Source organism: Ranitomeya variabilis, chromosome 6 (genome assembly GCF_051348905.1).
Source record: "Ranitomeya variabilis isolate aRanVar5 chromosome 6, aRanVar5.hap1, whole genome shotgun sequence".
NCBI lineage: Eukaryota > Metazoa > Chordata > Amphibia > Anura > Dendrobatidae > Ranitomeya > Ranitomeya variabilis.
Window position 1 is genome coordinate 491628116 of NC_135237.1, and position 13495 is coordinate 491641610.

At 48.5% G+C, this 13495-nt stretch overlaps 1 protein-coding gene across 4 annotated transcripts in view; it reads right to left on the reverse strand.

Moving 5' to 3' along the window:
* SNX16 (sorting nexin 16) overlaps nucleotides 1-12502 on the reverse strand; it is a 41388-nt gene extending 28886 nt beyond the window's left edge. Inside the window, exons 1-2 of one of the 4 annotated variants that reach the window (XM_077270736.1) lie at nucleotides 12348-12502; nucleotides 10394-10829 (exon numbers count right to left, since the gene is read on the reverse strand). In XM_077270736.1, the coding sequence (XP_077126851.1) occupies nucleotides 10394-10750 (357 nt within the window). In that variant the 5' untranslated portion in view covers nucleotides 10751-10829; nucleotides 12348-12502. Of the gene's footprint in view, nucleotides 1-10393; nucleotides 10830-10985; nucleotides 11010-12240; nucleotides 12265-12286 lie in introns of those variants that run through there. The other 3 variants (XM_077270737.1, XM_077270738.1, XM_077270740.1) reach the window with 3 other exon arrangements.
* Nucleotides 12503-13495: the final 993 nt, after the last annotated feature.

Sequence of the window (13495 nt, forward strand, 5' to 3'; positions counted from 1 at the left end):
CCAGAGCCGGGCCTCTCTGACCTTTCCAGCGCCTGCGCACTGCAGTATTTGCTCTGCCCTCAACAGGGCAAAGTACGCCTGCGCTGGAGCCGCGGCGTGAAGACCAGAAGAGGACATCATGGAATGAAGATGGGAGGCTCCGGAACGGACCCGAGACACCCATTTGACCGGACCGCAGCGGGACCGCCCCTGGGTGAGTATGTTCTAACCTCTTTTTCTCCTCTTTCAGGTAACATCGGGGACTTATCTACAGCATTACAGGATGCTGTAGATAAGCCCCTGATGCCGGTGAGCTTACCTCACCATCGATTTTGGGGGTGACAGGTTCCCTTTAACCCCTTTCTGCCAGCTGACGGAATAGTACGTCAGCTGGCAGATCCCCTGCTTTAAGGTGGGCTCAGGCGGTGAGCCCACCTTAAAGCCGCGACATGTCAGCTGTTTTGTACAGCTGACATGTACGCGCAATGAGCGCGAGCGGAATCGCGATCGGCTCGCGCCCATTAACTAGTTAAATGCCGCCGTCAAGCGCTGACAGCGGCATTTAACTAGCGCTCCCGGCCGCGCGGCCAGAAGTGCTCGCACCGCTGACCCCCGTCACATGATCGGGGGTCAGCGGTGCATTGCCATAACAACCAGAGGTATCCTTGAGACCGCTATGGTTGTTGATGGCCGATTGCTTTGAGCGCCACCCTGTGCTCGGCGCTCAAAGTACACATGCCTTTCTGCTACATAGAGGTGATCTGTATTTAACCTCTATGTAGCAGAGCCGATCGTGTAGTGCATGCTTCTAGCCTCCTATGGAGGCTATTGAAGCATGCAAAAATTAAGAAAAAAAAGTGTTTAAAAATATAAAAAAAATAAAAAAATATAAAAGTTCACATCACCCCCCTTTCGCCCCAATCAAAATAAAACAATTAAAAAAATGTCAAACCTACACATATTTGGTATCGCCGAGTTCAGAATCGCCCGATCTATCAATAAAAACAAAGGATTAACCTGATCACTAAATGGCGCAGCGATAAAAAAAATCAAAACGCCAAAATTACGTTTTTTTGGTCGCCGCGACATTGCATTAAAATGCAATAACGGGCGATCAGAAGAATGTATCTACACCAAAATGCTATCATTAAAAACGCCAGCTCGGCACGCAAAAAATAAGCCCTCACCCAACCCCAGGTCATGAAAATTGGAGACGCTACGGGTATCGGAAAATCGCGCAATTTTTTTTTTATTTTTTTTTTATTAGCAAACTTTTGAATTTTTTTTCACCACTTAGATAAAAAATAACTTAGACATGTTAGGTGTCTATGAACTCGTAATGACCTGGAGAATCATAATGGCAGGTTAGTTTTAGCATTTAGTGAACCTAGAAAAAAACCCAAACAAAAAACAAGTGTGAGATTGCTCTTTTTTTGCAATTTCATCACACTTGGAATTTTTTTCCCATTTTCTGTTACACGGCATGGTAAAACCAATGGTATCGTTCAAAAGTACAACTCGTTCCGCAAAAAATAAGCCCTCACATGGCCATATTGACGGAAAAATAAAAAAGTTATGGCTCTGGGAAGGAGGGGAGCGAAAAACGAAACCAGCTCCAGGGGTGAAGGGGTTAAATAGTACTCGCAAAACACCAGTGTCCACATCTACAGTGAAGAGGCGACTCCGGGATGCTGGCCTTCAGGGCAGAGTGGCAAAGAAAAAGCCTTATCTGTGACTGGCTAATAAAAGGAAAAGATTAATATGGGCAAAAGAACACAGACATAGGACAGAGGAAGATTGGAAAAAGTGTTAGGCTAGGTTCACAATGCGTTAATGTGTGCACGCTAACGGACAGCGTTGCACGGCGAAAATGTCGCAATTAACGCCGTGCAACGGGTCCGTTAGCATGCCCATTGACAGCAATGTGAAGTTTCCCTCTAGCGCATCGCAAGCGCGTGCCTTTTTTCGGCTCGCGCTAGCGATGTGCCGTTCTTTTGTAGCGCGCCTCGGACGCTGCTTGCAACGTCCGCGGCGCACCCGAGGTTCGTTCCCCGCTCTCGCAGATCGGGGATCTGCGAGAGCGGGGACGTTAACGCGACCCCTAAAAAAACATTGCGTTAGGGCAATCCGTTTAGCGCTAGCGGATTGCGCTAACGCAATGTGAACCTAGCCTTATGGACAGACGAATCCAAGTCTGAGGTGTTTGTATCACACAGAAGAGTATTTGTGAGAAGCAGAACAACTGAGAAGTTGCTGGAAGAGTGTCTGACGACATCTGTCAAGCATGGTGGAGGTAATGTGATGGTCTGGGGTTGCTTTGGTGCTGGTAAAGTGGGAGATTTGTACAAGGTAGAAGGGATATTGAATAAGGAAGGCTATCACTCCATTTTGCAAAGCCATGCCATACCCTGTGGGCAGCGCTTGATTGGAGCCAATTTCATCCTACAACAGGACAATGACCTAAAGCACACCTCCAAATTATGCAAGAACTATATAGGGAAGAAGCAGGCAGCTGATATTCTATTTGTAATGGAGCGGCCAGTGCAGTCACCAGATCTCAACCCCATTGAGCTGTTGTGTGAGCAGCTTGACCGTATGGTACGCAAAAAGTGCCCATCAAGCCAAACCAACTTATGGAGGAGCTTCTGGAAGCATGGGGTGAAATTTCTCCAGATGACCTCAGCAAATTAACTGCTAGAATACCAAATGTCTGCAATGCTCTAATTGCTGCAAAGGGAGCAATCTTTCACGAAAGCAAAGTTTGAAGGAGAAAATTATCTAATACTAGCTGTACTACCCGGCTTCGCCCGGGTTAATGACTGCTGTTAGCAAAATAGAATGTGTTAACAAAAATTTATTCTGCACACAAAAACCACAAAACAAATAGATAGAAATGTAATTATTAAAAGGCAAAAACTAAGCAAATAGAAGCATTTCACAACATATATTAGCTTTGTTATACTGAGAATGTCTTTGTTGCCTATATTAACCAATCAGAGCTCAGGTTAATTAACTGTAGCAAAATAGAAGCTGAGCTGTGATTGGTTGCTATTGGCAGCCTGATAAATCCCCAGCCAACAGGAAGCCCTCCCCCCTGGCAGTATATATTAGCTCACACATACACATAATAGACAGGTCATGTGACTGACAGCTGCCGTATTTCCTATATGGTACATTTGTTGCTCTTGTAGTTTGCTTATTAATCAGATTTTTATTTTTGAAGGACAATACCAGACTTGTGTGTGTTTTAGGGCGAGTTTTATGTGTCAAGTTGTGTGTGTTGAGTTGCGTGTGGCGACATGCATGTAGCGACTTTTGTGAGATGAGTTTTGTGTGGCGACATGCGTGTAGCAACATTTTGTGTGTTGAGTTGCATGTGACAGGTTAGTGTAGCAAGTTGTGTGCAGCAAGATTTGTGCATGGCGAGTTTTGCGCGTGGCGAGTTTTATGTGTGGTGCATTTTGAGTATGTGCAAGTTTTGTGTGAGGCAACTTTTGCATGTGGTGCAACTTTTGTACATGTGGCAATTTTTCTGTGTGTGCAAGTTTTGCATGAGGTGAGTTTTCCATGAGGTGAGTTTTGCACGTGTGGCGAGTTTTGCGTGAGCCTAGTTTTGCATATGGCGAGTTTTGCATGTAGCGAGTTTTGAGTGGTGACTTTTGTGTTTCGACTTTTATGTGGCGAGGTTGGTGTGTGTGTGTGGTGAAATGTGTGCTGAGGGTGGTATATGTGTTCAAGCACGTGGTAGTGTGTGGCGCATTTTGTGTTTGTGTTCATATCCCCGTGTGTGGTGAGTATCCCATGTCGGGGCCCCACCTTAGCAACTGTACGGTATATACTCTTTGTCGCCATCGCTCTCATTCTTTAAGTCCTCATTGTTCACATCTGGCAGCTGTCAATTTTCCTCCAACACTTTTCCCTTCACTTTTTCCCCATTATGTAGATAGGAGCAAAATTGTTTGGTGAATTGGAACGCGCGGGGTTAAAATTTCACCTCACAACATAGCCTATGACGCTCTCGGGGTCCAGACGTGTGACTGTGCAAAATTTTGTGGCTGTAGCTGCGACGGTACAGATGCCAATCCCGGACATACACACATACATACATACACACATTCAGCTTTATATATTAGATATACCTGTATGTAATCTCCTGTATATAGTATATACCTGTGTGTCATCTCACCTATATATAGTATATATCTGTGTGTCATCTCCTGTATATAGTATATACCTGTATGTCATCTCCTCCTATACATAGCATATACCTGTGTCATCTCCTCCTGTATATACTATATACCTGTAGGTAATCTGCTCCTGTATATAGTATATACCTGTGTGTCATCTCCTCCTGTATATAGTATATACCTGTATGTCATCTCCTCCTGTATGTAGTATGTACCTGTATGTCATCTCCTCCTCTATATAGTATATACCTGTGTGTCATCTCTCCTGTATATAGTATATATCTGTGTGTCATCTCCTCCTGTATATAGTATATACCTGTGTGTCATCTCCCCTGTAAATAGTATATACCTGTGTGTCATCTCCTGTATATAGTATATAGCTGTATGTCATCTCCTCCTGTATTAGCCCTCGTTCACACGTTATTTGGTCAGTATTTTTACCTCAGTATTTGTAAGCTAAAATGGCAGCCTGATAAATCCCCAGCCAACAGTAAGCCCACCCCCTGGCAGTATATATTAGCTCACACATACACATAATAGACTGGTCATGTGACTGACAGCTGCCGGATTCCTATATGGTACATTTGTTGCTCTTGTAGTTTGTCTGCTTATTAATCAGATTTTTATTTTTGAAGGATACCAGACTTGTGTGTGTTTTAGGGCGAGTTTCGTGTGTCAAGTTGTGTGTGTTGAGTTGCGTGTGGCGACATGCATGTAGGGACTTTTGTGAGATGAGTTTTGTGTGGCGACATGCGTGTAGCAACTTTTTGTGTGTCGAGTTGCATGTGACAGGTTAGTGTAGCAAGTTGTGTGCAGCAAGTTTTGCGCATGGCGAGTTTTGCGCGTGGCGAGTTTTATGTGTGGTGCCTTTTGAGTACGTGCAAGTTTTGTGTGAGGCAACTTTTGCATGTGTTGCAACTTTTGTGCATGTGGCAATTTTTCTGCGTGTGGCAATTTTTCTGCGTGTGCAAGTTTTGCGTGTGGCGAGTTTTGCACGTGTGGCGAGTTTTGCATGTGGAGAGTTTTGCGCGTGGCGAGTTTTGAGCGGCGACTTTTGTGTTTCTACTTTTATGTGGCGAGGTTGGTGTATGTGTGGTGAAATGTGCACTGAGGGTGGTATATGTGTTCGAGCACGTGGTAGTGTGTGGCGCATTTTGTGTGTGTGTTCATATCCCCGTGGTGGTGTGATTATCCCATGTTGGGGCCCCACCTTAGCAACTGTACAGTATATACTCTTTGGTGCCATCGCTGTCATTCTTTAAGTCCCCCTTGTTCACATCTGGCAGCTGTTAATTTGCCTCCAACACTTTTCCTTTCATTTTTTCCCCATTATGTAGATAGGGGCAAAATTGTTTGGTGAATTGGAAAGCGCGGGGTTAAAATTTCACCTCACAATATAGCTTTGACGCTCTCAGGGTCCAGACGTGTGACTGTGCAAAATTTTGTGCCTGTAGCTGCGACGCCTCCAACACTTTTCCTTTCACTTTTTCCCCATTATGTAGATAGGGGCAAAATTGTTTGGTGAATTGGAAAGCGCGGGGTTAAAATTTCACCTCACAACATAGCCTATGACGCTCTCGGGGTCCAGACGTGTGACTGTGCAAAATTTTGTGGCTGTAGCTGCTACGGTTCAGATGCCAATCCCGGACATACATACATACATACATACATACATACACACACACACACATTCAGCTTTATATATTAGATATAATTGCCTAGAATACTACTTCCTGCAATTTGTGCCAACTTCCGTGGCTTTGTCCGGAGCTCATGTCCGGAGCTCATGTCCGGAGCTCATGTCCGGAGCTCATGTCCGGAGCTCATGTCCGGAGCTCATGTCCGGAGCTCATGTCCGGAGCTAATGTCCGGAGCTAATGTCCGGAGCTAATGTCCGGAGCTAATGTCCGGAGCTAATGTCCGGAGCTAATGTCCGGAGCTAATGTCCGGAGCTAAGTGACGTCACCAGTGTCCTACACCCAGGCAGAGCACAGGGGCCCCAGGCAGCATATGGGGCCCCAGGCAGAGCACAGTGGCCCCAGGCAGAGCACAGGGGCCCCAGGCAGCATATGGGGCCCCAGGCAGAGCACAGTGGTCCCAGGCAGAGCACAGGGGCCCCAGGCAGCATATGGGGCCCCAGGCAGAGCACAGGGGCCCCAGGCAGAGCACAGGGGCCCCAGGCAGAGCACAGGGGCCCCAGGCAGAACATGGGGCCCCAGGCAGAGCACAGGGGCCCCAGGCAGAGCACAGGGGCCCCAGGCAGAGCACAGGGGCCCCAGGCAGCATATGGGGCCCCGGGCAGAGCACAGGGGCCCCAGGCAGCATATGGGGCCCCAGGCAGAGCACAGTGGCCCCAGGCAGCATATGGGGCCCCAGGCAGAGCACAGTGGCCCCAGGCAGAGCACAGGGGCCCCAGGCAGCATATGGGGCCCCAGGCAGAGCACAGTGGTCCCAGGCAGAGCACAGGGGCCCCAGGCAGCTTATGGGGCCCCAGGCAGAGCACAGTGGCCCCAGGCAGAACATGGGGCCCCAGGCAGAGCACAGTGGCCCCAGGCAGAGCACAGGGGCCCCAGGCAGAACATGGGGCCCCAGGCAGAGCACAGGGGCCCCAGGCAGAGCACAGGGGCCCCAGGCAGCATATGGGGCCCCAGGCAGAGCACAGGGGCCCCAGGCAGCATATGGGGCCCCAGGCAGAGCACAGGGGCCCCAGGCAGCATATGGGGTCCCAGGCAGAGCACACACCAAATCGGAGGCCGAGGGGCCCCGCCAACCAAATCGGAGGCCGAGGGGCCCCGTCAACCAAATCGGAGGCCGAGGAGCCCCGCCCACCAAGTCGAAGGCCGAGCGGCCCCGCCCACCAAAGCGGAGGCCGAGGGGCCCGGACCCGCCCACCAAAGCGGAGGCCGAGGGGCCCCGACCACCACATCGGAGGCCGAGGAGCCCCGCCCACCAAATCGAAGGCCGAGCGGCCCCGCCCACCAAAGCGGAGGCAGAGGGACCCCGCCCACCAAATCGGAGGCCGTGGGGCCCCGCCCACCACATCGGAGGCCGAGGGTCCCCGCCCACCACATCGGAGGCCGAGGGTCCCCGCCCACCAAATCGGAGGCCGAGGGTCCCCGCCCACCAAATCGGAGGCCGAGGGTCCCCGCCCACCAAATCGGAGGCCGAGGGTCCCCGCCCACCAAATCGGAGGCCGAGGGTCCCCGCCCACCAAATCGGAGGCCGAGGGTCCCCGCCCACCAAATCGGAGGCCGAGGGTCCCCGCCCACCAAATCGGAGGCCGAGGGTCCCCGCCCACCAAATCGGAGGCCGAGGGTCCCCGCCCACCAAATCGGAGGCCGAGGGTCCCCGCCCACCAAATCGGAGGCCGAGGGTCCCCGCCCACCAAATCGGAGGCCGAGGGGCCCCGCCAACCAAATCGGAGGCCGAGGAGCCCCGCCCACCAAATCGAAGGCCGAGCGGCCCCGCCCACCAAAGCGGAGGCAGAGGGACCCCGCCCACCAAATCGGAGGCCGTGGGGCCCCGCCAACCAAATCGGAGGCTGAGGGTCCCCGCCCACCAAATTATTCTTACATTTGAATAAATAAAGTATATATGGATTCTAGACTCCCGATTCTTTAGAATCGGGCTGCCATCTAGTTTCAAATAAAAATCTTTTTTTCGAATCTTGTCAATGTCTGGACTAGATTTTCAATTCATTTCGCAACTCATTTGATTAATAAAAGTATGAGTTATCATGGAAAACACAAAATTGGGTGACGCTAAACTTTTGAACGGTAGTGTATTATCCGGTATGTGTCATCTAGTATAACACATACAGTGTATAGGAGAATATATGGCTGGTATGTGAATTACTATGTGATATACAGGAGGATATGTGACGGTATATTACTATGACTGCAGGACATCACACATTGCGCTGTATATACTGCTGAGGTCTGTGTACACACAGTATATTACATACAGGAGGATGTGTGACCACAGAACATCTGATGTTATTCATGATACCCAACGGGTACAATATCTGATGGTCATAATATATTATATGCCAGTCACATATTTTCCTGTATATAATAATTAGTGGCGTGGTCAGGTTCAGGCCACTCATTCAAGGGCACAATTCTGTACGGCCACATCTGCAGTCCTTCTACTGAGGCTTGTGCAAGTTATTGATCAACGTAGCTAGTTCCACACAGAATAAACTCATTGGCTGGGCGAGAGGCCTGTGACAAACAGTTCTCATGCTTTACACAGATGAGGAGCAAAAGTCCAAAATACTTGTCTGCCAATGAAGGTTCTGGTTTCACAGTACATCCAGTCAAACTGTATAGCTCACTAAAATGAGAAGGGTGGCTCAGTGCTTAGCACTGGACGGTGGCTCAGTGCTTAGCACTGGACGGTGGCTCAGTGCTTAGCACTGGACGGTGGCTCAGAACAATCTCTGCTATCAGCCCCTAGATTGAATGGAAATTTTGCATATTTGACATTCTAAACTTCAAGAGCCCAGATCTGCAACACAATGGTTTTCATCTGCGCTTCAGCCCCCCTTTAATGGAGTATATAGTTTAAAATAAAAAAAAAATGTAGTGAAGGGCCCTATTTAAAGGGTTAATATTGACTGTAAAGAAGCACTCCCATCAATACTGGTATCCTCTTAACATACTGCAATCATCATATTATATAGCACTGTTTACTTACAATTGCTCATTTTGCTTTTCTACCCAGTTAATTTTTCTCTTTTCCATTAGGTCTATGACATCACATGATTAAAAACTGAGTAGCTGAATCCTTCTAAGCTCCAAATAGAAACAGGAGGTCAATTTTCTCTGCACAAGATAGGAGTCATCACTGCAAAAGTCCCTGGCAAGGGAGAGGGGGGGGGAATGAAGTAGCAGCTGGGTCAGGAGATAAGAGGGGAATGATCAATACAGTGACAAGAGACTTCCTTTTCTACATAGAGCAGAGAAAATAGAAGTATCAGCTGGGTATAAAGGCAAAACGAGCAATTGTAAGTACACAGTGCTGTATAACATGATGATGGATAAAAACTGATGAGAGGGCTTCTCTAAGGTTTGCCAATTCCTTCAGGCAGCTATAGAGTCCTTGTTCTTTTCCACAGTAATGAGGCTTTTTACTTCAGCTTGAACGTTCATACAGATTGGGTCACACTGAATAAAAGTGTCAGCACGACCCGTCCTGCATGAATGTGCACGCTGCGCTCATAATTCACACTGAGCGGCGGCAGACATGGCAATGCAGAGTCGTGGACTGGATCGGCCCAGAGTCAAGTCACCTCCTCAAACCCTCCCGAGCTGTACGTCTCTCTTTGTGGCGCTGAGTCGAACATTATCTCTGCCTTTGGGGAGAATGGGTCTAAAAGTCAATTTACGATTCTGATCAAAAATAGAATTATACAGAAGAGAAAAAACTAATTATTCAAATGATCAAATGCATCGTCCGGCCCTGCCCTCACCAATATGAAACTAATGATGGCTACAGAGGAGACTGTGCATAACACTGTGCTTTCTGTGACCCAGAAATTGGATTGTACTCGATTATTCGGCAAACACAAAGACATCAGTCATGTCAGGTAGGTAGTACTTCCCTTAATAATACGGGAAATCCATTTTTCTTCCTCTCCAAATGCAGAAATCCTAATAAATGACAGTAAGATAAGACAGCCAGGCTGACTATGACTTCTGCCTTTTACTATGATCATAAAGGGCTCCTGAAAGCTCAAAAAAACAATTGGGGAAGGGTCATGAGGGGCTACTCAAATAAGTGGCCCCCATGTAATACCTTCCCTAGAGCGACTGGCCCTGCGCTATATTATGGCTATCTAGGTTTGGCCCGATTTGCACTTGTCAGATTCCTGCTCAGTGGGGTGCATTATGTTACCTCTTCTGGAGAATTTAGGGGAGAAATAGGTGAATTCATTCTTCCGCTGTACCCTATGGACCAGCAAGTTGACAAAATGGTTAAAACAGGACAAATCCTGAAAGATCTGAGCACAAGGATCCACTACGGACTCAGATGCTGTAATAAATTAGTTCTCTGCCTCAACAATAAACCATATTTGGAGAAAGGTCTCAGAATTTCCCCTACATCTTTAATCATAACCAATAGGTGCTCTTTACAACTCTTTAGTTACCCTTTTAAAACAAAAGGGGGGGAAATAAAAAGAAAGCAGCATAGCGATGATAGTAGGTACCGTAGGATAAACTTACGGTAAACTTCGCCCGCTCCTCCATCACTTCATAGCCCAGGACGGTCGGTGTAGAAGGCCGATCTTCCAGCTCGGACGGGTTAGGCACATGTTCCTGCGGCGAGGGGCGCGAGCTGAACTCTACGGAGGAGTCAAATTTAGTTCTTACGAGGGGGCTGCTGCACACAGAGGACGTACAGCTCAGCTGGTCGGGGGCGCTGAGCTTCTTGCGGCTTCCAGGGTTGCCCTCTTCAGGTGGCTCTTTGGAGGAGGTTGAACTTGTTGAGGTGCTTCCAAGGGATGAGCTTCTTTGGCTTCTACTTGTGATGTTTCCGGACGTCAGGTTTCCTATTGGCACAGGAACATAAGGGGTCGCCATCTTCTCTGCCGCTGAACAGCACTGGCAAATAACGCCACCTACTTTAACCAACCATAATGCTCGGTCACAGAAGGGGCATCTGGAAAAAAAGAGAAAAAAAGAGAAAACTCAGAATGAAAATATTACAGTCTTGTCAGAAAGGACAGAAACAGAATAAATAGAAGAGACGTCTCCTGTACAGAGGCTGGTAGGAGAGGACAATCGGGGTATTATACTGACACTGACTCACGCTCACCTGACTGATGAGGATGCATGACTGCATAAAGTGCTGGAAGGGTACAGGAATATGGATACCACAATAAGGAGGCAACACTGGGGAAATCACAAGGGAAAACTGGCATAGAATATGGAAAGGAGCCTGCAGATTTCAGGCCGTGGCACGGATTCCAAGACAGGAACAAACATGTAAGTCTCCAGCAATAGAAGGCCTCATTCAGACAGCTGTTTGCCCATGTTTCACCAGTGTTTGGTCAGCGTGCCGGCTTTCACCATCACTGATTTTCACATATTGATAAATAAAGGACAAAGAGTCTTCTGAGACAGTGTTAATCATGGACAGCACACGGATTGTGCACTGACGCCAGCCATCTGCTGTCGCGCATTTTCAAGGATCCATTGACGCTTTTCAGCACGATCTAAGTGAAATACGGACTTTTCCATGATGTTCACACCAACACATGGTGGGGAAAAACCACGGACTTCGTGCTGGATCACTGTTTGGGGCTTCACTGTTTATATGCCCCCAATTGTTCTCCCCACACCCCCCTGTGTGAGGTTCAGCTCTGGTCCTGAAATGTCCTCCTCCCATGTGCGGCTCCAGCGGTCATGGACCTACAAGTGCCAGGACGAGACGGTCAGGACGAGCTGGGATTGTAGGTTACAACAGCTGGAGGTGAGGATTACCTAATATGTGCAGGAACACGGTGCACGAGGCACTGCTGGCGGAAACGCACCAGACTATGGAGGCGACCTCAGATCTACAGCAACCAGAGGAACACAAACAGGTACAGGGGGCGCGGATCAGGAGGCGACAGCCAGGAGCAACAGCCACCTGACAGCACAACACCGATCCCCCGGGCTACGGCGTACAAATATCACCACCCGGCCGTGGGAATAGACAGCGCGGGGTACAGTGTACACACAGTACAAGAGTGGGAAGAGAGATTATATATATATATATATATATATATATATATATATATATATATATATATATATATATACACACATACATACACACACAATGCAATGTGACTAAGATATATACATACATAGGTTATTGCACACATACATACATAATATAAATCACAGTGTATCCTGAGTGATACATACGTCCACAGCACACAGCGCTCAGGCTGTGCACATATCGGGCGCGCACACACACACACGCACGCACACACGCGCGCACACACACACACTAGTTGCTGTAGTTACACAGAGCGGCGAGTGCAGCAGCAGCAGATACACGGCGGCAGTGCAGGACGCGGCACCTGTGGAGCAGGACGAGTTTCCTCCCGGCCTCTGTGCTGCTGTTACACAGTGACAGGCGGAGGACAGGGGCTGACCCACAGTAATGGCCCCCAGTGCCCGCACTCACCAGCAGCCTCCGGTCCGCACAGTCACCACACGGGACACACCGCACCGACACTAAGGACCTTTGTTGATGTCACGGTCATGTGATCAGTCACGTGCAGGGGAGGAGACGGCTGTGATTATAGGGAGAGAGGAGGAATGGGAGCAGGAAGCGATGGTGGCTGTCACTGCTGGGAGGAGGCAGAGCTGCCGGACGGATGACGGTGTATGTGTGTACACACACCTATCTACACACCTCTCTCTCTATATATCTATATATATACATACACACCCCTATATATGTACACACCTATCTCTCTCTCTACACACACACCCCTATATATGTACACACACCTATATACACCCCCTATATATGTACACACCCCTATATATATAACACACACACACAATTATACACCTCACACACCCCTGTCCCCTCCCATCAAAAAAAAAAAAAAGATGTATAGCTTTTTTGGGGGGGTGGGAAGCAGGGGTGTCTGAGCTGTGTGAGGTGTATAAATGTACATATGGGGCAGAGCAGTGTGATTTATTTTTTAATCTTTTCCATTCTGTCAGTCCGTGCAAATCAGACTGTACAGTACTCTGATGGCATTCGAGTGCAGTCTGATGCTTTGCATTCACTCATTGACTTGCATGGCCGATCCGAATAGCGGATGTAAATTGTGCACACTGCGATTATATCCTCAGACAGACTCTGTCCAAGAAGAAAGAAGGACATAACATAACACTGGTCCGAGTACAATCAGATACTTTGTCAGATCACACTTGGACCGAAAATCCAGTCGCTTTTGTAAGTCCTGAGACTGACAAATCTCTCAGGATGCAGAGGGGAGTGTGACTGAATACACAGCATTTGTTGTGTAAACTGGTAAAAGTCCACTTTGTTCCCTGTGACCCCTTTCTGCCCTGTGACCTAGTTGTGCCCTGTGACCCCTTTCTGCCCTGTGACCTAGTTGTGCCCTGTGACCCCTTTCTGCCCTGTGACTCTTTCTGCCCTATGACCCCTTTGTGCCCTGTAACCCCTTTCTGCCCTTTGACCCCTTTTTGCCGTGTCTTTCTGCCCTATGACCCCTTTCTGCCCTGTGACCTCTTTATGCCCTGTCACCCCTTTCTGCCCTGTCACCTCTGTCTGCCCTATGACCCCATTCTGCC